The following is a 25,952-nucleotide window of genomic DNA, read 5'->3' as shown; positions in this document are numbered from 1 at the left end:
TCTTGAGTATAAAGGGGATCAAGCGTTACCAGGAGAAAGCAGGAGAATGTGGTTGAGAAAATTGGGAGCCATGATTGAATGGCAGAGCAGATTCAATGGGCTGAATGGCCTAATTTCTGCTTCTATATCTTAAAGACTTATATATTTCCAAGTCAGGATAATGAGTGGTTTGAAGAGGAGCTTGAAGTTGGTGGTGTTCCCATGTATCTGCTACTCTTCCTGATGGAAATGCTGTGGGTTTGGAAGGTGCTGTCTGAGGATCTTTGGTAAATTTCTGTAGTCCATCTTGCAGATAGTACACACTACTGCTACTGAGCATCAATTGTGAAAGGAGTGGGTGCTTGTGGACGTGGTGCCAATCAAGTGGGAATTGCGTTGTCCAGGATGGTGTCAAGCTTCTTGAGTGTTGTAGAAGCTGCACCCATCCAGGACAAGTGGGGAGTATTCCATCACACTTCTGACTTGTGCCTTGTAAATGATAGACAGGCTTTGAAGAGTCAGGAGGTGAGTTACTCACTGCAGTATTCCTAGCCTCTGACTTGTTCTTGTCATCATTGTGTCATCATATGTGACTAGTCTAGTTGTGTTTCTGGTCAATGGTAACCCCAGGATGTTGATAGTGGGGGGGGGGGTTCAATGTCAGGGGCAGTTGTTTGATTGTCTCTTATTGATGATGGTCATAGCCTGGCATTTGTGTGACCAAATGTTACTGGCTACTTGTTAGCCCAAGCCTGGATATTGTCCAGATCTTGTTGCATTTGAACATGCTTCAGTATCTGAGGAGACGCAAATTGTGTTGAACATTGTGCAATCATCAGTGAACATTGCCACTTCTGACCTTATGATGGTGGGAAGGTCATTGATGAAGTAACTGAAGATATTTAACCATGGACACTATCCTGAAGAACTCTTGCAGAGATGTCTTGGAGCTAAGATGATTGACCTCCAACAACCATGACCATCTTCCTATGTGCTAGGTATGGTTTCAACCAGTGGAAAGTTTGCCGCCAATACCCATTGATTCCAGTTGTAAATGGCAGGGATGGTAAAGGGTTGTTATTTTGAGAATGAATTGCCTCCTTAAACCCTATGTCTGCCTACTTCACTCCTAGCTTAATCAAAGGAGCAATGAACACTTCAATGTTTTGACATCAAGGTGAAGAACCATTGGTTCAGTTATTTCTACTTTCACCTTTACAACCATAGCAAACATTCCACAGACCACATGACTTCCAAGTTATTCATTTGTTTAGTTTCCCTCCTACCACCCACTCACTTTCTCCACATTCACTTCACCCTGGAGACTATCCACTATTCCCGTTAAATCATTTGACCATTCAACATGACTTCCTTATTAGCTGATATTGCAACTGGTCTCTTCTCTGCAGATGTTGTTTAGATTAGATTAGATTAGATTACTTAGAGTGTGGAAACAGGCCCTTCGGCCCAACAAGTCCACACCGCCCCGCCGAAGCGCAACCCACCCATACCCCTACATCTACCCCTTACCTAACACTACGGGCAATTTAGCATGGCCAATTCACCTGACCTGCACATCTTTGGACTGTGAGAGGAAATCGGAGCACCCGGAGGAAACCCACGTAGACACGGGGAGAACGTGCAAACTCCACACAGTCAGTCACCTGAGGCGGGAATTGAACCCAGGTCTCTGGCGCTGTGAGGCAGCAGTGCTAGCCACCGTGCCACCGTGCCGCCCACAAATTCATTCTTTCAAATTCATTTTTATCATCCTTAAAAAAAGCATCTTCAATATCACGGTTTTTATAAATTTGTGAGCCAATTCCTACCCTCTCCAAGTTCCTTGAACAAATTGTTGCCTCCTGCTATTGTGTGTGTTTTTCCCTCCATTTAAATTTTTGCCCCTCTGTAAATCCTGAAAAAGCCACAAGCATCATTCTCTGCGACTGAAGCCTGAGAGTATCTGTGTTCTGATTGATACCCATATTTTTGGTGCACAATCTCAATTTCCCTCCTTCAATCCCTTGACCACTCTTCCTTTGAGACTAAGTTGACAATTACCTCTCCATTTCCCAATTATCCATTTCATTCTAATATCAATTTAAACTCAGGATGTTTTTACATTGTAAATGAAAGTTGTTGTTGCTGGTTTACAGTACCTTCCATTTCTACTAAGCTGAGGTCATTACCATACAGAAAGAGACAAAGCCGATTTTATCTTAAAATGTCTTTATTTGACCCTAAAACCATGGGGCTGCTCTCCCAATATAAATTTGAATGGATACACGGGGTACACAGACAGGGTTCACAAGGTCAGTCTGGTTCAATGACTTTTACATATAACAGGATAGACTAGGAAATTGTTTCCACAGATTAAATCCATGTTGAAAAAGGCAGGAATGGTTTAATTGGCTCTAATTGGTTTCAATTATCTATGTAACTCCGAAAATATATTGAGTGACAGGTTGCTGCTATGAAGCAGCCTTTCGAACAAATACAGTGTCAGCGAAGATGAGGCCTTCAAATATTTCAACTAGAATACATAATTTCTTTCATAAAAATCAATAAATTAAATGTAATTCTGTGATTTGCAAAATATGTTTAAATTTTACAAGTTGATTGAAATATCACTAATTTTCTGCAATGGTTCCAACAATGAATTAACTCACAAATTTGTACTAAAATGTTTGTTGGGAGAAATTCTCTTTTTTTAATAAATAATCAAACTGTAGCTGTGTGATTAGCTTTCTTCACTCTGTCCCTGGTGGAGCACAATATTCCAGCTGGTGAACTGGCTGTCTCATGGAATGATCTTAACAATAACAGCAGAGAGATTCAAGTGACAGATAACCCAGAACTCAAACCAAACACCACATTGTTTGTGAGCAACTGCTGTGACTAGGGAGTAATACATGTGGTGCATAATTTGCTTGCACAGTTATTGAGTAGATTGTGTTATTTGTGCACTTGAGCATTGTGTAAGAGGGGTTTGAATAGCTAAGTTGGTTGGACAGCTGGTTTGTGATGCACAGTAAAGATATCACCTTAAGTTCAAATCTCACACTGGCTGAGATGACACTGGAAGTTCCACTTTCTCAACCTCACTCTGAGGTTAAACTCACCACCAGCCACCTCTCTATATTGGGAGAGCAGCCCCATGGTCTTCTGGGACTATGGTGACTTGATAAGGACATGTATGAATGACAAGGGAACGTGCCATATGTTTGAGGGTGTGACCATGAGGTGGATGTTAAATATTGCTCCTGTTAGATGATACATATGATTGTATTCATTCACGGGATGTGGATGTCCCTGGCCTGGTCAGCAGTTATTGTCCATCCCTAATTGCCCAGAGGGCATTTAAGATTGCTGTGGGTCTGGAGTCACCTGTAAGATAGGCTAGGTGGGGAAGGTAGTTTCCTTTCCTGAAGGGCGTTACTAAGCTGTTTTTTCCAAACAGATTCATGGTCATCATTAGACTCTTAATTCCAGATTTTTATCAAATTCAAATTCCACTCTCTGCCATGGTGGGATTTGAACCCAGGTTCCTGGGACATGACCTGGGTCTCTGGATTAATGATCCAATGATAACTCCAGTAGGTAGTTGCCTCCTGCATGGGATTGTGCTCTGCTCAGGAAATACATTGGTTGCTGTATATAGATATCACATACATCAGGTCTTACATACATTCACAATGTGTTTAATATCAGAATTCAAAATTTCACAGTGGTTTTTCACAAGTTCTGTGATAGGCCACCATCCAGACAAGTAGCGAAACCCCGCTGTTTGCTTTTAAAAATGGATAGACTCTCAGAAAAAAACTGTAGAAGTATTCTTGTGTACAAATCACATACAATATAGTTGATTAATATTTAAACAATATTAATGATAAAATTAATCTAATATATGGATTGTTATTTTAATTATCAGCCTGCAATTTAATTCAAGGTAGTACAAAAATATAGGCTTATTAATGACACTATTTCTTGAATTGCTGATTCTTTCCTCCCAATATACCTTGTCATAATTTCCAAAATGTTGTTAGCATTTTCGGAACATGGATGCTTAAGAAAGTGACTCAATAATTGATTAGCACCAGCATCAGCAAGACCAAGGCAAAATCGTTTGCTAAAACCAGCCTCAACAAGAGCAGGGCACAGTAGCACACAATTCTCAATCTTAAAATAAGTGCCGTACTGACCTGAAGTGTGGGGAAACCTGATGGATTGTGTAACATGAAGGCTCCTCAGTTTCTAGATTAACATCAACAGAATTTCCACATAAAACTCATGTAAAAGTCTTTCCACATAATTTTCATGGAAGTTGCTTATTCATCCTAGTTAAACTTTGAACTGGACAAAAAAACTCAGATTGGAGGAGGTATAAAATACTTCACAGCTGGTAAACTAATATTATTCAATATTTTAAAGATCACTCCTGTCTCACCTTTGCCTGTAACCTGAACTGTTCTTAGGGAAGAAGAAATAAAATCTCAATTTCTGACATTAAAAATTATGAACCTCCTTTTCAAAATACTAGAAAACTGACTCAGTGAGATCAGCTTTAATCTGCAGTTTGTATTGGTTTGCCTGTGGGTATAGGATAGGAGAGTGGAGCTGATTTCAAAGATTAGCCATGAACTTATTGAACAATGAGACAGGTTTGAGTGGCTACGTGGCATTTCTTATGTTGTTTTCATTAGCTCAGCCAATTTCAAGACAGTGGGTGAGAGGAGAGGAGAAAATTAGCAAGGAAAAGAAATTGAAAAACAAATGCATGGTCAAAATGGGATTTCAATGAATTAATTTCAACAAATCATGGGAAATGAATGCAACTATTCTGCTTTGCGCCATCAGTGGTAGTGATGGGTTTTTGTTGGCAGATGTTAATGAGTGTCATGGTGTGACTGGAAAGTAATATACAAGACTCTAGATAATGATTGCCTCTTTTAGTTGAAATCCTAATTACTGCCTATGCTAAGCTGACCAACAGCCCCAATAGTAAGGGTGGAACATACCTCCTCTGTGAGGTCTACAGACCTGCCTGCTCAAGGGAGAACATGGTGTCTGACCTTCCTGATTTTGTTTTATCACAGACTTAGCTATAAGTACAGTCCCAGCATTTTTTTGCCATTTTACCTGAACTATTATAACCCAGCAGGGTCTGAGGCACACAGATTACTCAACAGGGAGAATAAACAAAAGCAATGGAGCAGGAAAGAAGCAGCATTCATTTTTACAAAGTGTTGTTGGTGCTGAAGACTTCCATCATCCAGGAAGAACCTCCAGCAACATAATGGACAGAGAGGAGAAGCTTTTGGTTTCCTCTTCAGCCTCTTGTATCCATTGGTAACTTTGGGCACAATAAAATGCACCATTCCTGTAAATCCCTGCCATGCCAACAGTACATCCCAGAACTATTCCGTTGTATTGCTGATAAAAGGCACCTTCATTATAGTACCAGTTTAGGCAAAAATAATTTATAAAAAAAGGCAACAATTTGGCAATAAACATGCCAATATAAGACACACTGTACAGCTACATTCAATTCAATCTTATTTACAAGCGATGTGATTTGAAAGAAGGGCAAGATAATTCAGACCTTAAGGATAACTCTATTGGTCATATTTCTATTCATGATGTGAAAATCTCTTTCTTACCTGGTCAGAAGGCATACTATTTACAAATACTGCAGCACAGCTAACTTTTCATCAGCCACCAAGTTTTGGCACATCAATAACTGACTAAAATAATGTCTGTAATTCACAAACAGCAGCAACGTAGCATCCTAACAGAAGCATTTTTCTTATGATTTTACCTTAGCAACAGTCACTGCCAGCATTATTAATATTCCCTGAAGTAACAATATCCCTGATACAAGCCAGCTATCTACATGCCTGCATCTGACAGGCTCTAAGAATTCTGAGGAAGCAAATGTTCACAGTTCAAGCATACTTGAGCACTAACCCCAGTCTCCCAGATCTTGAACCAGTGGGATGTGGATTCATTACTGTGATTTCCCTTCTCACTTCCCCATCGCCCCTTCCCCCAAATTGCTTGACAAAGCTGCCACAGTGTGTGACACAAAGTTCCTGTGCAGGTATAAACTAAAATTGGAATGAAAGTTACTTTCACGGACTGGAAGCTGGTTGTTCTTTTGCTTCTAAGCAACAGTTTGTGTGTGGGATAAAAGTCCAGGGAATTGATCAAATAACAAAAAAAGGAGTCTTACTCATAAGAAAAAAAACACAAAATACGAATGTTCTTTTCCACAGATGTCTCCAGTAGTTACTGTAAATAATTCTGGACCACAAAAATATTGAATCTAAGAACCAGAAAAGGAAGTAAGACTGCCAATAAATTTGGACATACTACTTCAAGAAAAATTTCAGATTCAAATATTTTTCTATTTTACAGCTTACTGCAGGGCTTAAAACAGCAAACTGATGATTATCTGCATAAATGGTGTTACAAACAGCTGGACCAGCTGTTCCCAGGCTGTTCTATTCACACAGAAAAAGTAATTAAATTCTTTAGAAATGAGGGTTGCTATGGTACTAGCTCTTGCATGTCTAGTCATTGTGTTTAAAGAAACAAGCAATTGGATAAATGGTTATGCATTTTGCTATCATTTGTATCTGGAGCTTCAAATCTATTTTTTTAAATGTTTAATAATAAAGTACATTTGAACTAGACACAATTCTTTTCAAGGACATTTCGTGGTGAGTTCAGTCACTGGATCTTCAGAACAGGCTGTTCCAGGAAAAGAGCCAGCTTGGATTTAATACCATCTCATTGGCATTGAGTGAACTCGGCAGCACAGCTAATCATATTGTTATTAAGAAGGTACAGTTGATATTTTATTGGGAATGTTAGTCCAGAAATTTCATGCTAACATGCTTTCACTTGATCTGTTTCTATCATCGAAGTTTGCAATGAATCACAATAAAGTATGTGGCAAGATTTCTATGGCAAATGTATTTTCTTCATTTGTTGATGCTTTGCCAATGGACAAGACTTGCTTTTCAGATTCTTCTAGTCTTGGTGTATTTCTATTCCAGGTAAGTTCTCTGGTGTAGCTAAGGTTAATGCTTCTTCACTGCTATAGGCCATCATGTTGTGATGCAGCAAGTCCTTTGATAATGTCTTGAAGTAAAGTTCAAAATTATTATCACCATCAAGCATTACCTACAGAGCTCCACTTGTGGAGAGTTCTGCTGCTGCTCCATACCTGAATACTCAGAGCGCTCCTCAATTCATATATGGCTTTCGTTGTAAAAATTATCAATTTCAAATGGTGAGAATTTGAATAAATTTTAAACGTAATGGTTTGACACATGCTACGTGAGAGAGAATGTTCTTCTGCAAAAGAAAGTTTCATATCTTTCAGGAAGAAGCAAAGCTTAAAGAAACTCATTTTCCATCCAGTTTTGAACTACTCCCAAAGTACCACCAGAGTTAATTACAGGGGAAATTATCAATATTGAGCCGAGAGTTCCAGAATGACATCTTTCTCAAGTCCTGGTTCGAGTATTACGATCATTGTAATTCAGTAAGCAAGGGTCATCAGACATAGGGTCATGAGCAAAGACAGAGTCATTGGATGAGCATGTACTGTTGCTGTCTTCACACAAAGGAGAATACTGCTCTAAAGGAGTGGAGAGGTCCAAATACTGTTGGGGGAGAAAATTCAGACATATTTATTGACATCACAATCGTCTATGAAATACTGTATATGTTCAGAACAAAGTTATCATTGGACCTCTACAGAACCTAATTGTAGTTATTTATTTTTTCTCGGTAGTAGGAGAACTTGGCTGTGGAGCTGATCATTACTCTGTCTTGTTGTATTTCAGGCTTGGGCTCCTTTCCAGTGCGTAAGAATAGAATAAAGTCTCTTCTGTTTAAATTAAATGAACTTGGCCAGGTTCAGTACAGTTTTGAATGGGCACCAATCCCAAACACAAAATGACCATAATTAACCAGAAGCTTACGCTAACTTGGCAATATCATTCAGAGCCTGCTATGACAGTGGGGTAGGAAATGGAAATATTTATATAAGAGAAGTGCTCTTCTGAGGTTTGGGGGGAATTGATGGGGGTGAGTGGAGGGGAACGGTGTCAAGTTACGTTGATGAAACATTTTATCAATTAAGTACCTGACAAAGAAATGCTTAAATTCAGCATATTGAGAATCACAGACTACGTTGGGCATATAAATTCACCAAAAAGTGGTACATAAAAACACTTGCTATTTATCTTCAAATTGTCTTCTTTTAATAGGGCAATATGTGTAGATTGTATCAATATTTTAAAATTCAATCATATAGATCACCATCATCCAAAGGAGATAGAGGATAGCAATGTTGCAATTCAGGGATGGTTTGCTCCACTGTAAATTAGGCCACCAACAATACTCTTATCACTAGGATCACATTATTCCTGGTGGATTTTATTATTGGATAAATGTGTTATTTTGGGAAAGACTGGGCTGGTGTAGCAGTGGCTTTATTTCTTATAGTTGTTCATGGGGATTGCTAGCAAAGTCAGTATTTTATTGCCAATCCCCAACACCCTTGAGAAATATGAGTGATTTTCTTTCTTGAACTGCTGCGGTCTGCAGGTTCATCAACAGTGGTGTAAAGGTAGGAAGTTCTTGGAATTTGAGCAGGGATGATAAAACAATGGCAATCTATTCCCAAGTCAGAATGGACATGAATTGGAGTACCATAAAAGGTATTTTGATTTTGATGTGGGCATCTGGGAGGTAGGGGTTTCTTGTTTCAGTGCAACTTAACAATGCAGAAGCCATTTTGTGCAGCACCTTCAGCCATTTTGTCCTACTTCCCAGATGCCCACATGCTCAGGAATGATAAGGAAGCAATCTATCTCATAGAGAAAACTTGAAAGTGAGGTATATGGAAGGTGTACTAACCTCATCTGATATTGCAGATAAGACCTTGTCAAGTTCTGCCACAAGCTGTTTAAATGTTGGTCTCTGAGAAGATACCGCATGCCAGCATTCCCTCATCAGCAAATATCTGACAGTAAAAAAAACAACTTTTAGGATACAATGTCAATAGTCTGACACAAATCACAGATACTATATAGAACTTAATTCAGTCCAACAGTGGTAATCATGGCAGCCAAGCCCAATTAAATCACAGAAGAGACTGCCTGTCAGTCTCTCATCTAGGCGGGGCAGGGGTGGGGGATGTGAGTCTTCTCCTTTTGAAAGGAGGTGACTGTAGTGATTGTAATGAGGTCACTAGGAGATAGTGAGGACTGCATATCAGAGGAAAAAGCACAGCATATCAGGCAGCATCTGAGGAGCAAGAGAACCGAGCTTTTGGGCATAACCCTTCTTCTATCCTGATGGTGCCTGACCTTATCGACACTTTATCGACTTGTACTGGGGTCAGCCAGGTGAACCTCATAGAACATAAGTTTCCTGATTGGGGCTATTAACCTGTTCCAAACAGGGAACACTGGCCGACAGGTATAAACAGGAATGTCTCACTGTTTGATCACACAGCATTGCCCTTTGATGTGAAGGGCAGTGCTTGTCACTGGCCACTTGGGTGTTTTTCCTATCTTCCTGGTGGTGGAAATTGAATAAAGATTCGTGCACTTTGTGTCTTTCACTGTGTCTCAAACCTGCACACACACACACTATGGGTGCTGTGGAAAAAAATAAGCACTACCGCAGTTAGGTGATAGTGTGGGGGTAAAAAAAAACAAAAAAAAGAAAGAAAAAAAACAAACAGAAGTCTTTCACTGTTTTGATCACACAGCATTGCCCTTGGGTTTTAAGGGCAGTGCTTGTCACTGGACACTCGGGTGTTTTTCATATCTTCCTGGTGGTGGAAATTGAATAAAGATTCGTGCACTTTGTGTCTCTCACTGTGTCTCACACCTGCACACACATACCATGGGTGCTGGGGGAAAAATAAGCACTACCGCAGTTAGGCAGGAATGTGGGGATAAAAAAAGGAAAGGAAAAGAAAAAAAAGAAAAAGAAAAAAAATAAACAGGAGTGTCAGCTGGCACTGAGGGAGCTCGATCAGTGTCACGGACTCTCGATATGTAAATAAAGGGTGACTGGTTGACAGGATACTGGCCTCTGTGCAGTTATTTCAATGGAATGGACCCATTCTGGAAATTCACTTGCATGAGGCAGGATGTAGTTAGACTCACAAATGAGACAGTTGATGATTATTCCAGAGCCCGCTGGAATTTAGTGATGGTTCAATGATTGAGAGGGAGTTTCGTGGCTTTTCCATGACATAGAGCCACAGTCTTTATGTTTCCTGAAGGCCATCCAGCAAAGCTGTTGAATTTGCAAGCAGCCTACCACATGGTGATCCCACTGTTACAGACTGTGTCTAAATAAAGGAGCTGGCAGCACTAATGATGGCATCCTATGAAAGCCACCCTCTTTCCTCAGATACCCGTTTTCCTGCTACCTGCCACCCTGTGACTCCCATCCCTTCCTCACACGGGGAACCTGTGACAATAATCTCTGGTTAAGTTCCTACAGAATGACCAGCAGCAGCTGGTGAGCTACCAGATTTCTGGTGTGAAATCCTAGGAAAGGCCTGAAACTGGCTCATTAGAGGCACTTACTTTCTTAATTAAGTTGGGTCTCTCCCAACAGAAGCCAAATGGATTGCCCACCAGTTGTAAATTTGTAGGCAGGGCCCACATTGACATCATTAAATCCAGCCCATTGTAACAAATACTCGCAAGACTCGCTATTGCTATTCTGAATGTCTTCAGTTGGAGTCTATTCCGTTGGATACATCTAAATAATCCAAACAATGCTTTTATCAAGACATACAGGAGCAATTGGCCTTCAAACACAGGGGCAAAGCAGACTTGCTCTATACCTTGCAAACTGTTTCTTCAGATTTTAACTATGACAAAGTCCAGGGGAGGGTGGAACATGCCGCTTGGCTGCACACTCAAAGGGGGTGGCTGGCATGTATTCACAAAAATATATTCCAAATCAAAAACAAACATCCAGTGGGAAAGATCCATCCATGGCTTAGTAGGGATGTCAACATTAATATGGGGTCAAAAGAAGCTTGTGATGCATCTTAGAAAGTTATAAGTCTGAAAATTGGGAGAGATTTCAAAACCAACCAAGGACAGCCAAACTAACGATTAGAAAGGGGAAACATAGAATATGTGAGTAAACTAGCTCGGAATAGAAAAACAGGTTGTAACAGCTTATACAAATATACAAAAAGGGTAATAATAAAGTAAAGGTTGTAACCCTGAAGGCAGACACAGAAGAAATTATCATGGGGGATGAGGACATGGCAGAAAAACTATTTTGTGTCTATCTTTACAGCACAAGACGACATTATATCCCAGAAATACAGGAGCTCAGGGTGACTGACCGCAACAGAGAAAAAGTACAATATTGAAGAAACAGAGAACTAAAACCATCAAATCTCCACAACCTAATGGCCTAGGCAGCTGCAGGGATATTGATGAACAACAGTTGTAGTAGACTGGAATTTAGCAAATGTAAAGGAGGAAGAAGGTAGACAAAAAAAAACAGATCAGCTAGCCTAACATCATCAAGAAAATGCTGGATTCTATAATTAAGAAGTCCTAACAATATACTCAGCTTCATGGAAGGGAAATCCTGTTTCATAAATTTATTTTAAGTTTTATGAGGATGTAGTAAGTAGGGTAGATGAAGGGGAACCAGTAAACATTGTTTGGATTTCCAAAAGACATTAAGTAAATGCTACACTCAAAGGTGAATGTGTAACATAAGGGCTTCTGGATTTGTGGTAATTTGTTACTGTGGGTAGAAGTTGGTTAACAGACAAGAAGCAGATAGAGTGATAAACTGAACATACTCAAATAGCGTTATGAAGATGTGGGTGCACTTTAAGAGAGTTAAAAGCAACAGAACTACCGGACACAGCACCAAGTGTTCTCAATAAAGCAACAATGTAACACTTGGTTGAATAACTCTATTAGCTTATGTCTGGAGACCAAAACAAATTCGAATTTGGCCTATCAGTTTAAATTATATCCCAAAAAATATCAAACTCCAATCCAGTTTGAATTGAGTATATTGACAATCTTAAAAGCCAATGACACAATCCGATGCTTTGGAGTATAAGATCGGGGAAAATTGAACCATTGAGAGGAGAACTGTCGAGCCCCAGCAGGTAACAGATTGTTTGAAAAATATTTCTCTTAAAAGTACCTTGTCGATCAGTAACTAGTGATGCAGAAATCCCTAAGAAGAAGAAAAGACAACACAGGAAAATCCAAGTAGAAGAACTGAAAGCCGCCTGGTTTCGAGATTAAAAAGTGTTGCTTTGCAAATCTTAATTGGAAGTTTTATCAGACGTGTATTATAGAAGGTAAGGTAAAAGATAGGTTAGAGAAATGACTTATACATAGTTGTCAGTTAATTATTCTCTGTTATACTTTAAGAAATAAAGTTGTTAATTTTTACTTTACATAATTCTTGGCCACTCGAATCTTTACAGATTACTGCACAGGATAAATCTTTTCTGTGTTGCATGTTTTAAATTAAGCAGGAGAGCTTACCCCGTGTCGTAACAGGCAGTGTCTCCCACCCGTCCTCCTCCTCTAACCAAAATAAAAATTCTATGTGCCAATTGGTAAGGTGACAGGTTCTTTATTTTTGTTGATTTTTGTCTGTAGTCTCATTGGGAATTTAGAATAGTGGGAATGGAGGTTAGGGCAGTTGAATGTTCCACCTACAGGATGTGGGAGGTAAGGTCACCAGTAGTGTCCGTGCTGACTGCATCCAACTTGGGAAGAGCACCCAACTCCCAAAACTGCGCGAGGGAACTGGAGCTGGAGCTGGATGAACTTTGGATTATTCGGGAGGCGGAGGGGGTAATTGAGAGGAGCTACAGGGAGATAGTCACACCTCAGGTACAGGAAAAAGGCAGATGGGTTACAATCAGGGGATAGAAAGGGAACTTGCAGGCAGTATAGGGATCCCTTGTGACCATTCCCCTTAATAACATATATACCATTTTGGATATTGTTGGCGGGGGTCGGGGGGGCAACTTGCCAATGGTAAGCAATGGGGCACAGGTCTCTGGTACAGAATCTGCCCCTGTTTCCCTGAAGGGAAGGGAGAAGAGGAGCAGAGCAATAGTCATGGGGGACTCCATAGTTAGGGGGACAGATAGGAGGTTCTGTGAGAACGAGGAAGACTCGTGTTTGATCTGTTGTCTCCCAGGTGCCAGGGTTTGTGATGTCTCGGATTGTGTTTTCGGGATTCTTGAGGGGGAAGGGGAGCAGCCCAAAGTCGTAGTGCACATAGGTACCAACGACATAGGTTGGAAGAGCGATGGGGATTTAAAGCAAAAATTCAGGGAGCTAGGATGGAAGCTTAGAGCTAGAGGAATTGAGTTTCGGAACCATGTGTTCATGTTGCAGCTGTACAAAACTCTGGTAAGGCCGCACTTGGAGTATTACATATAGTTCTGGTCACCACATTATTAGAAGGATGTGGAAGTTTTGAAAAGGGTTCAGAGGACATTTACCAGGATGTTGCCTGGTATGGCAGGAAGGTCTTACGAGAAAAGGCTGAGGGACTTGAGGCTGTTTTTGTTAGAGAGAAGGGGTTGAGAGATGACTTAATTGAGACATACAAGATAACCAGAGGGTTAGATTGGTTGGACAGTGAGAGCCTTTTTCCTTGGAAAATGATGGCTAGCACAAGGGGACATAGTTTTAAATAGCTATGGGACAGATATCAGTGGTAGTTTCTTTACTGGGAGAGTAGTAGGGGCGTGGAATGCACTGCCTGCAACAGTAGTAGACTCGCCAACTTTAAGGGCATTTAAATGGTTATTGGATAAACATAGGGACTAGAATGGAATAGTGTAGGATGGATGGGCTTCAGATTGGTCCCAGAGGTTGGCGCAACATCGAAGGCCAAAGGACCCGTACTGCGCTGTAAGGTTCTATGTTCTATTTCATTTTGGCACATTGTAACTAACAAAGAGCAGCAAAGATCAGTGCTGGAGCCTCAGCTGTTCAAAATCTATACAATTTAGAGATCAAGAGTAATGGAGTCATAGAGACATAGAGATACACAGTTTGGAAACAGACCCTTCGGTCCAACCCGTCCATACCGACCAGGTATCCCAACCCAATCTAGTCCCACCTGCCAGTACTCGGCCCATATCCCTCCAAACCCTTCCTATTCATATTCCCCTGCAGATGCCTTTTAAATGTTGCAATTGTACCAGCCTCCACCACATCCTCTGGCAGCTCATTCCACCCTCTACGTGACAATGTTGCCTCTTAGGTCTCTTTTATACCTTTCCCCTCTCAACCTAAATCTATGCCCTCTAGTTCTGGACTCCCCAACCCCGGGAAAAGAATTTGTCTATTTATCCTGTCCATGCCCCTCATGATTTTATAAACCTCTATAAGGTTACCCCTCAGCCTCTGACGCTCCAGGGAAAACAGCCCCAGCCTATTTAACCTTTCCATATAGCTCAAATCCTCCAACCCTGGCAACATCCTTGTAAATCTTTTCAGAACCCTTTCAAGTTTTACAACATCTTTCTGATAGGAAGGAGACCAGAATTGCATGCAATATTCCAACAGTGGCCTAACTAATGTCCTGTACAGCCCCAACATGACCTCCCCACTCCTGTACTCAATAAACTGACCAATAAAGAAAAGCATACCAAACGCCTTCTTCACTATCTTATCTACCTGCGACTCCACTTTCAAGGAGCTATGAACCTGCACCCCAAGGTGTCTTTGTTCAGCAACACTCCCTAGGACCTTACCATTAAATGTATAAGTCCTGCTAAGATTTGCTTTCCCAAAATGCAGCACCTCACATTTATCTGAATTAAACTCCATCTGCCACTTCTCAGCCCATTGGCTGATCAATATCCTGTTGTAATCTGAAGTAACCTCATTCACTACACCTCCAATTTTGGTGTCATCTGCAAACTTACTAAGTATACCTCTTATGTTCACATCCAAATCATTTATATAAATGACGAAAAGTAGTGGACTCAGCACCGATCCTTGTGGCACTCCACTGGTCACAGGCCTCCAGTCTGAAAAACAACCCTCCACCATCACCCTCTGTCTTCTACCATCGAGTCAATTCTGTAGCCAAAAGCTAATTCTCCCTGTATTCCGTGAGATCTAACCTTGCTAACCAGTCTCCCATGGGGAACCTTGTCGAACGCCTTACTGAAGTCCATATAGATCACATCTACCTTGCTGCCCTCATCAATCCTCTTTGTTACTTCTTCAAAAAACTCAATCCAATTTGTGAGGCATGATTTCCCATGCACAAAGCCATGTTGACTATCCCGAATCAGTCCTTCCCTTTCCAAATACATGTACATCCTGTCACTCAGGATTCCCTCCAACAAATTGCCCACCACCGAGGTCAGGCTCACTGGTCTATAGTTCCCTGGCTTGTTCTTACCACCCTACTTAAACAGTGGCACCATGTTTGCCAACCTCCTGTCTTCCGGCATCTCACCTGCGACTATCGATGATACAAATATCTCAGTAAGAGGCCCAGCAATCACTCCCCTAGCTTTCCACAGAGTTCTAGGGTACACATGATCAGGTCCTGGGGATTCATCTACTTTTATGTGTTTCAAGATGTCCAGCACTTCCTTCTCTGTAATACGGACATTTTTCAAGATGTCACCATCCATCTCCCTACATTCTAGATCTTCCATATCCTTTTCCACAGTAAATACAGATGCAAAATACACGTTGAGTATCTCCCCCATCTTCTGCGGCTCCACACAAAGGCCGCCTTGTTGATCTTTGAGGGGCCCTATTCTCTTTCTAATTACCCTTTTGTCCTTAATGTATTGGTAGTGTCTATGTTTATTGATAACACAGGCTCGGTGGGAATGTAGGCTTGGAAGAGGTCGGACCTCCAATGAAGACTTGGAAGGAACTACACCAATGAGCATGCACAGTGAGAACGTTGTGTTTTGGTAGACCTGCCACAGAGTCTGTTGTTGTTACCAAAAAGCACAGAGAAATCCAACAGACAGAGTTTAGAACCCATTCTCTCCATGTGGAACTAATAGCTCCATAATAACAGTTATGGATGTAACAGCTGGCATCATCTGCCTCACCATCCAATGTGGCATAGGCAGGAGGCATCTAATATCTCAGTGTTGCAGTAAAAACCCAAATGATGGTCATGAAATCCATATTAATTGCTGCATATACTCGGACAGCTGCTAGTCTAGCTGAGGATCTCTGTGCTGAAAGGCTCATGCAGACTCTCACAGTCCAGCAGTTAGCTCGCCAACAGGTTCATAGGATTGCAGAGACACTGCCCAGGTGTGTGTGGCAGTTATTTTCTGTCCATGAACCACTGTTCTCCCTCAAGGTACGCTCATTCATACTCCCATCATTATCACTTCACTCGTGCCCTTTCTGTTGACTCTTACTAAGCTAAACCAGACTGCCATTGCCCATACTGTGGAATTAGAGGTCAAAGTTCAGATATCAAGGTTTAGAGATGCATGAGGCAAATGTGTTGTTTGTTTATTTCACTGGCACTAATTTTCCTTTGGGATGTGGGAGAAAAGATATTAGAGAAAGGTTTTTTTGTTGATATGTTAACTTTCAGGATTTTAGCCAAGAAGATGCTGTGATGGTCTGAAAATGGGGAGATTGTCATAGAATCTTATAGCATGGAAACACTGCTCCAACTGTGAATGGGGATGAGATCTTAGGAAAGCCGGAGTCTCATTGGTCACTCATGGACAGCCCAATGTGGGATGAAGGGACACATAATGCCACCTCCGACTTGTTCTACTAGACTGGTCTGCATATACTGACTTCCATAGACTGCCCATATGGTAGTGAGGTTCTTTAGCTCGCAGAAGGTCACTATGAACTTTGACACTCACTCTAGTAGAGGCCTGCCTTCTACACTTCATGTAGTAAAGCCATTGCTTCAGGAGCCTGTTGGTTTGCATCATGTATTCCTTGGGCTTAATTGAAGATACAAATACCCTGGTGTGATTGGGTAGCAGAGGGCACTCATGAGAATAGTAAACTAGTAGATATTAAGTATTCCTTGTCATGGCTCCAGTCTCTCCCGCCTCTATGTTGCTGCGGTTAACCAATGATGGCAGAAATGGCAAAAAGCCTCAAGTCAAGGGTATCATAACTGGTGTCAGAATTTGCACACCAGAAAGATGGGCGTGGTGGCTAAGTGGTTATCACTGCTGCCTCACAGCATCAGGGACCCAGGTTCGGTTCCAGCCTCGGGCGACTGTCTGTGTGGAGTTTACACATTCTCCCCGTGTCCACGTGGGCTTCTTCTAGGTGCTCTGGTTTCCTCCCACAATCCAAACCTGTGGAGGTCAGGTAAATTGGCCATGCTAAATTGCCCATAGTGTTAGGTGCATTAGTCAGAGGGAAATGGGTCTGGGTGGGTTATTGTTCGGAGGGTCAGTGTGGACTTGTTGGGCCGAAGGGCCTGTTTCCACACTGTAGGGAATCTAATCTAAAGACCAAGAACTGATGGGCCTGCCATTTTCATTTGCTTTGTCTTCTCTAGTGCTGCGTCCAATGATGCAATGGAAATTTGCAGCCACCAAGTTATCCCAAGCCACACATAATCAGCCTTCAGGAAATGCTTGCACTACCCCATACATTTACTGGGTGTGACCTTTAAGTCTCAGATACAATATTTGGCTACAGCTACCATCTTAGCATGATGATAGATCAAAAACGCTGTTACAATAGAGTTCTGGTTGGAACTAGCTAACGTATTTTCACTGTTAAGCTGTTTTTAAGTTGCCCTTAAGAATTTTACTAGTGACATTTAATAAACAGTCATCTCTAAGCTTTTCCTACACTTTCATCAACAGTCAATTTCACCTTGCCCGTGAGGAGCAGTGTTCACAAAGGACACTGGGAATGTAGATTCTGCATTAAATAAAGCTAGTCACAGGAAGTGGGGATGAAATATTTAATAAGTTCATATGTAGAACCAAATACAACACAAATAGATTACTTACAGCTCATGTGTACAGTTGGATGGTTTGTCCATTCGATGACCCTCCTTGAGAAGTTTGAAGAGCTCTTCAACAGGGATTCCTGGATAGGGTGAGCCACCAAGTGTGAAGATCTCCCACATCAAGACCCCAAATGACCACCTACATTTCAGTGGGAACAAACCAAACATTCATGTTAATCACTCTGTTATCTACTTACTTGAAACCATTCAATGCAATAGTCATCAGTATTGTGATTGAGAGAACTTCTAAATGAGCAATAATTGGTTTTCTTGAAACTTATGGAATAGCATCAAGTGCAATTTTATTTTCATACAGCGAGGCTGGATTAAGCAAACTGTTCATGATTCAGTGCAATTTAAACTAAACCTAATTTATTTCAAGGGATTACAAGATAATTACAGATGGTGAAAGGAGCCATTTGTTCCATTTGCATTCATCCAATCATTCACCCTTTGTAGTATTCAATTGTTGCTTAAAGCATTTCAAGATTTTGCTTTCATTACTATATTTAATAACCCTTCATGTAGATATATGTTTCAAGAACACATTTAAAATACTTTTCTCCAGTTGGAAACCATGCCCCCTAGATTTCTTCTCATAGATTAACATTAATATCTGGGTTAACTCTTTCTGTACCTTTAACATATTCTGCAACCTCCTCTGTACTGCCTCTAACACTGTACTGATTTGTTTCAGATTGGTAGCTGCAAGCATTGCTTCCACAATCTGTACTGAATGACACAGATTTCTCACTTTCCGAGCTGCTATTGTGATGGAAAGCATGGAATCTGAATCCTCTCCTTTCCCCCACTTTAGAATAATGCCTGATAGATACATGGTTCAGAAGATCCGAGCTTGCCTCCTAAATGGGATTTCGCAAGTGGCACAGATCATCTTGCCTTAACTGGGCAGAGGTATGAAACAAGCAGATAGCAGTGCAGTTGTTCTGCCCCTCTTTTTGGGCGGCACGGTGGCACAGTGGTTAGCACTGCTGCCTCACAGTGCCAGAGACCCGGGTTCAATTCCCGCCCCAGGCGTTTGCACGTTCTCCCCGTGTCTGCGTGGGTTTCCTCCGGGTGCTCCGGTTTCCTCCCACAGTCCAAAAGATGTGCAGGTCAGGTGAATTGGCCGTGCTAAATTGCCCGTAGTGTTAGGTAGGGGTATGGGTGGGTTGCGCTTCGGCGGGGCGGTGTGGACTTGTTGGGCCGAAGGGCCTGTTTCCACACTGTAAGTAATCTAATCTAATCTAATCTAATCTTATTGAGGCAAGACATATAACATGTTTAACACTCTCACCCACACTATCTCGTATCCTGAAGAATTTCTTCAATTGCAGTGAATTCCACTAAGTTTATCATATCCAGGAAAAATTAATTCAAAAATTAAATGAGAGCTTCAATCAGTGAAGCATTTTAATATTTAGACAGAATTGTCAATCTGTTCAATAGAAGGCGTAACCACACTTTGCCTGGGAGGCTCCTGCCAATCATCTAAACTAACTTTCTTACATTCTGTACAACCTGCTCATAGTCAGGGAAATCCAATACTTAACAGCACTTAAACATTATCAGTACTTACACGTCACTCTGGTGTGTGTACACTCTGTCGAACAAGGCCTCTGGCGCCATCCACTTTACTGGTAAACGACCCTGGAATGAAACATCAAAGTTACCATTAGTAAGCCTAATATCTCCTTTGGAAAAAGTCAGTGCACTTCCACATTGACATCTGTGACAAACTGTCAGCTATAGGCTCATAAATCATGGTTTCAACTATTACAACCATATCTGCACAGGAACCAACCAGATTACTTAGTTGGACTTTAAATTTTTGAATTTATTTCTATTTGCTTCTTTTCTCATTTCTGATGTGGTTTTATTAGTATACAGAATGCTCCAAGAGTTTTCCCAATTTCCGGGAACTCTCTTCAAGTAAATATAAACTAAAACAAGGCTTATGGATTTAGGAGATCCCAGTGCTGGCAAGCTGCTCTCTGCTGTGCTGAGCCATCTGTCTGGGGTAGGACACATTGTAGCTTTGCTCGTGTGGTATTATAAAGTGAATTTCCTTACTAGTTTTCGGGTCACTGGCAGTCCTATAACGGATCAGTGGTGCTGGAAGAGCACAGCAGTTCAGGCAGCATCCAACGAGCAGCGAAATCCTATAACGGAGTCTATCCTCTGTATCCTCTAGTTAGTAGGAAGGTCCTGATTTTCTGCCTCACTTAAAGTTTGTTACATCTGTACTCAATATAAGCTTACATTTTGTTTTAACCTTAAAACCATGCCCGATCTCACTTAGTCAATTGCTTTTTCACTCCCCAGTCTATGTTTTGGCATTCTTGAATGAGCACCCAACTTAGGGCAGCACAGTGGCTCAGTGGTTAGCAAAGTTCAACATCCAACTGTGCTTACCAGGGCCCGATGCTACTTACATTGGTGGTTTTCTTATAGTAATCAATGTGGTTCACTCCACGTGCCAGACCAAAATCTGCAATTTTCATTACATTGTCTTCAGTTACCAACACATTCCTTGCTGCCAAGTCACGATGGATACACTGTAAAAGGATTCAAAACAAAACAGTTAGTGTACTCAGATCTCTGTCACAGCACAAGCTTCCAAGTGATAGAAAATAAAGCAGAAGCAGAAGCATATGGTAGCAGAAGGAAAATGTGACGATATTACAAAGACAGATAGTATCATGCCTGTTCAACATAGGTGTTCAATAAATTGCCCAGTGGCTTATTTGCAGTCCAAGTGTCTAAAATGTCGGTCCAGCAGCTCTCCTGCAGTGAGAGGTCGGATGTAAATTATGTTGGACAGCTAACTGTCAGGCCTGGAAAATCTAATCTCTGCCTTTCATTGCTGTTCTTGCTAAGTCATTGTAATGTGAGCCACATTCCCCTTTTGCGTGTAAGAAGGAGTCGATGTTGTTTTAGAACCATCATCATCTTTGTAGAACATGGGAAAACTAAGGCAGTGCCCTTCCCACGTTGCTCTGTTCACATAACCTTTCACCTATCCCAAGGGACCAATGCACATACCCAGACTCCCTGTAAATTTAAATGAATAATCCACATGGTCCTCAACAACACAAGCTACCTACAAAACATCTGTCTTGTTGAGTCAACATGGAAAGCTAGGTTAGTTGATGACTTACCTTTTTAGATGCCAAATATTCCATGCCCCGTGCCACTTGGTAGGCACTGGACACTAGGTGTTTAAAGGTTAGCTGTTCTTCAGGCACCTTTGTGATGTGAAAGTTGTAATCCATACCAGGTGGCCTCCTGGCCCTGAGGTATTCCCGTAAATTACCTTTCGCTGCATATTCCACTATTACATACAGCAAACCTAGGATATGAATGGCAGGTTTAAACACTGAACTCTCAGAACATATTAGCAAGACTATATCTTTCATGATGTTCCACAGAACTTTTAGTGTTGCCCTTTTGCATGTTATACCTGTGATATAGGTTCAATGTCCTCAGAATTAGCTGCTTTTACACCCAATGTGATGTTACAGATGGCTTCAACAAAGTGGCCATTCTTTAAAAATGAATCAAGTTTAACAGGCAATTTGAGTAAGGTTCAAGCCCACCTCAATTTTATTCACCACGTAGACGGCACAGTGGCTCAGTGGTTAGCACTGCCTCATAGCACCAGGGTCCCAGGTTCGATTCCAGCTTCGGATAACTGTCTGTGTGGAGTTTGCACATTCTCCCCGTGTCTGCATGGGTTTTCTCCCACAGTCCAAAGATGTGTAGGTCAGGTGAATTGGCCATTCTAAATTGTCCATAGTGTTAGGTGCATTAGTCAGAGGGAAATGGGTCCGGGAGGTTGCTCTTCAGAGGGTCGGTGTGGACTGGTTGGGCCAAAGGGCCTGTTTCTACACTGTAGGGAATCTAATCTACTGAAATCTAATCAGACATATGCTCGTTTCAGTCTGCATTGCTGAGTAGAAACTCTTGCTGTTTTTCCAAAATTTCTCTATCTTCGGGTTTGCACAATCTCCACAAGCAAAGAGCAGCTGAGAGCTGTCCTGAGCCAGTGCTTTTAATATCGGTGAAAGTTTTCAGTGCTGTGTTAAACTGACCAACAATAACGCTTGCAACAATGCTGGGAAAATCTCCCACCATAGTCAATAGAATCCAGTATTTTTACTATATTATATAGCACTCGTGAGTATTCTGATGTGTATGAGTGTTCACTCCAGTATATCAGAGCATCATGCCATGTAAATTTCATTGTGGGTATAAGATTGCAATGAGTTATATTGCAGTAAATCTCACACTATTGTATTTGTACAGTATAGCATTGTTCATTCCTGAATACTAAGTATACACCGCAGTTTCTTGAGCACCATTATGTTGTATAATAATGGATCATGTAACAGTGCACAAAACATTTGTTAAAAATACTGACAATTTCTCTGCTATTCTTGGGTATCTACACCCACCATACACACTCACCATCTTGTGTGCAGGCACCCAACAAGTTAATTATATTTTTATGCTTATCCATCATCTTCATCATCTCCATTTCTGAGATAAGATCTGCCAGGTCTTTTTCTGTAGCATCATCTAGATGAAAATTTAACATGTTATCACTTAAGTTCCCTTCAGGTTAATTTCAATAAGTGGAAGTAACGATGATTTGTTTTTCACACGACATGGCCAGCATTTATAGCACACCTGTATTTGCCCTTGCACTGACTGGCCTGTTAGACCACTTCAGAGGCAAGTTAAGAATCAACCAACTTGCTGTGGAGTTTAGAGTCACAAAAGCCAGACCAGGTCGGGAAGGCAGATTTCCGTGCCAAAAGGAGATTACAGAACAAGATGATTTTTTTCACAACAATCGGTAATAGTTATTGTGATCACCATTCACTGGGACTAGCTTTATATTCCAGATTTATTAACTAAATTCAAATTCGACTAGCTGTCTTAATGTATTTTGAATCCGTTTCACACAAGTAATCCAGCAGACATGACTACTGTGTCCCCAGTTTTCCACCTGAGATCAGTCGGAGAGCAGTCTCTGAGAGGTGCTTGGAATATTTTACTCATGGCAGGTTTAAGTGATTAATTCTCCTTCTGGGATTTAAGTTAGGAATTAGACTGGGCTATTAGTTTCCTACTGGACTCAACACAAAGATACAATTTGAAATACAAAGTTTCACATTTTGGGAAAGTGTATTTTTGCTCACCTTTCAGTGACTTCACTGCCACTGTAACTGCTTTATCTGGATTGTCCTTATCAATGCCATAGGCTTCTGCTTTAACCACCTGTCCAAAGCAACCCTCTCCGAGGGGTTTCCCCAATACTAGTCTGAAAAAGGAACCGTGATTTCAGAGATTACTGAAAAGTATGGTTGTGAACCTGTTACTCAATTTTAAAGCAGGCCATTTGCATTCTTTAAACATTATTTTCCATATGACGATGAGACTTCTTTCAGAAAGACAGACAGGAGCAGTCATTGTGAGAGAAAAAGCCAGGCTTCTAGCATTGGCTCTCTAACATGATTTCAGATTCCTTGGAACTGTGTTATCAGCACAAAATCATATGGAAGATTATTTGGTTCATGTTTTATATAGGCTTTTCTATGTAGAAAAGAGGCCTAAGGGGCAACTTTTTCACGCAGAGGCTGCAGCGTGTGTGGAATGAGCTGCCAGATGAAGTGGAGGAGTCTGGTACAATTACAGCATTTAAAAGGCATCTGGATGGGTATATGAATAGGAAGGGTATGGAGGGATATGGACCAGGTGCTGGTAGGTGGGACTAGATTGGGTTAGGATGTCTGGTTGGCATGGACAAGTTGGACTGAAGGGTCTGTTTCCGTACTCTACATCTTTATGATTCTATACGCTGTCTGCAGTCTGCCCTAATTACAAGATTTGAAGTTTAGTATTTGTCTGCCTACCTCCTTCTCTCCATCATACTTACTTATCTCTCTGGAATTCCCATTTTGGATCCATTGGTAGTTCAAACTCCACAACACCTGCCAACATGAGTGTGCCACTGGAAGACAGTCTTGCAACTCTCACCAGGGAAGCGTTTGACTTCATTGAGGAGTTTGATTCTCGAGAAAACTGAAAATGAAATAAAGTGAGTGATTAGACTGAATGTTTGCACAGATAAAATAATATCTCAGCTGCTCCCCCCCCCCCCCCCCCCACCAACCCCCTAATTTACCTCCAGCAAGACTCAACTTGTGGTCATGTAGATTGACTGAGCAATGTTATTGTTGAACTTTGGTTGTTTAGTGCAGGTATTAACAGGTCAAGAGTCTGCATCACCAGCTGTAGTTTCAGACCATGTAATGTACTCTGATAGCATGCTTCTGTTACTACTATGTGCTTCTGCATAAGAAATGTAGATTGTGCTGAGTTAGCAGGCCATAGTCAGAGTGCTTATAGGTGTTGGTTACAATTGGTCTCAGTATCTCTAGATTTGAGAAGACATAGTCAGGATTGCCAATCTTTGTGGCCCCCTATTGAAATTGCAAATGTTGAGTGAGAGCAGGAACAAGCTCTGATCCAATGCTGAACAGCCTGCCAGGCTCAAAAAAGGAGAGAAGGTACAGGATAGCTGTTGATGCCCATGCAACTGAAATGAATGATTACCTCCAGAGACAAAGAGGAAAAGAAATGGAGGCAAATGGAGACGATTGTTTGGAGTTTAATTACCTGTCTTTTGAAAGGGAACTTGGAGAGTTTCTGCACAGGGAGTGGATCAAAAGCCCTCTTGGTGGATCTTGCCTGCATCCTGCATAATATAACAATGACCACTGACAAGATGATGGCTAGAGAGGTGGCAGCATAAATCAAGATATCCGTGTATTTAGCTCCAGAGAAGTCAGCTGTTTTCAGGGGTTCCTCTTCTATGAAATAAGACATAAAATAATTCTCATGAAATTCTTTACAAGTGGCACCTATTACTACAGAAACCATTGAGGATATGTCAACCAGCATGCAAAAACTATTTCTTATAGGTACCTAAACCAGAGTGTATCATTATCCACACAGCAAAGGTAGCAGGAAGATCAGTGGCCAACATTCCTCGTTGTACATAACACTACACTTTCTTCAAACAAGGGTCCATTTGTATCTGGCTGGAATGGTGCAGATGAAAGGTGATGGTAGTTGAGTGCTTTGTGTGTGCCTGTTTCTTCCACTCAGGATAGACATAGGAGGATTCCTCACCCCAGACAAGCTTGGGACTACTTCACATTTAATGTTACCAGCATTGCAGTGCCTTTTTAATGGGGAGAAACTTCTTCACCCAGAGAGTGGTGGCTGTGTGGAATGCTCTGCCCCAGAGGGCAGGGGAGGCCCAGTCTCTGGATTCGTTTAAGAAAGAATTGGATAGAGCTCTCAAGGATAGTGGAATCAAGGGTTATGGAGATAAGGCAGGAACAGGATACTGATTAAGGATGATCAGCCATGATCATATTGAATTGTGGTGCAGGCTCGAAGGGCAGAATGGCCTACTCCTGCACCTATTGTCTATTGTCTATTAACAAACATTAGAGCGCGATTGTCAGGACCAAACCTGGCAGCAGGATGTGATGGCAATTAGTCGAGGAGCCAAAACAGGCGTGGTCAGTATATACACTCCTCTTTACTGAAGATTACTTGTCCGTCCGTGAATCACATTCAGATTCCTAATAAAAGTTTTATGCCCGAAACGTCAACTCTCCTACAACTCGGATGCTGCCTGACTGGCTGTACTTGACTAGCAGCATCTGTGAACCTGTCATTGCATGATCATTGTGCTAATGACAATTCATTTATCTGCGGGGTGAAATCAGGCTCAAGTCTTAACTTCTGCCCCCCTCCCACTGTGTTGGCACTCATGTCCCTGCACCCAATACCCCCCCCCCCCCTAATTTTAGCAGAAGACTGTTTTTAATGTTTAA

General features: G+C 41.4%; 1 protein-coding gene across 3 annotated transcripts in view; it reads right to left on the bottom strand.

The window, feature by feature from the left end:
* Positions 1-2,191: 2,191 nt before the first annotated feature.
* The window catches only part of LOC140492274 (fibroblast growth factor receptor 4-like), a 63,580-nt gene continuing 39,819 nt past the window's right edge, over positions 2,192-25,952 (bottom strand). For all 3 annotated transcript variants that reach the window (XM_072591221.1, XM_072591222.1, XM_072591223.1), the window contains exons 9-18: positions 24,721-24,914; positions 23,978-24,123; positions 23,241-23,362; positions 22,504-22,614; positions 21,195-21,385; positions 20,469-20,591; positions 19,613-19,683; positions 18,035-18,172; positions 8,914-9,019; positions 2,192-7,652 (exon numbers count right to left, since the gene is read on the bottom strand). In XM_072591221.1, the coding sequence (XP_072447322.1) occupies positions 7,494-7,652; positions 8,914-9,019; positions 18,035-18,172; positions 19,613-19,683; positions 20,469-20,591; positions 21,195-21,385; positions 22,504-22,614; positions 23,241-23,362; positions 23,978-24,123; positions 24,721-24,914 (1,361 nt within the window). In that variant the 3' untranslated portion in view covers positions 2,192-7,493. The remainder of the gene's footprint in view (positions 7,653-8,913; positions 9,020-18,034; positions 18,173-19,612; positions 19,684-20,468; positions 20,592-21,194; positions 21,386-22,503; positions 22,615-23,240; positions 23,363-23,977; positions 24,124-24,720; positions 24,915-25,952) is intronic.

The sequence above is a fragment of the Chiloscyllium punctatum genome, chromosome 20, assembly GCF_047496795.1.
Source record: "Chiloscyllium punctatum isolate Juve2018m chromosome 20, sChiPun1.3, whole genome shotgun sequence".
NCBI classification, from domain to species: domain Eukaryota; kingdom Metazoa; phylum Chordata; class Chondrichthyes; order Orectolobiformes; family Hemiscylliidae; genus Chiloscyllium; species Chiloscyllium punctatum.
This window is presented reverse-complemented; position numbering and strand designations above follow the sequence as displayed.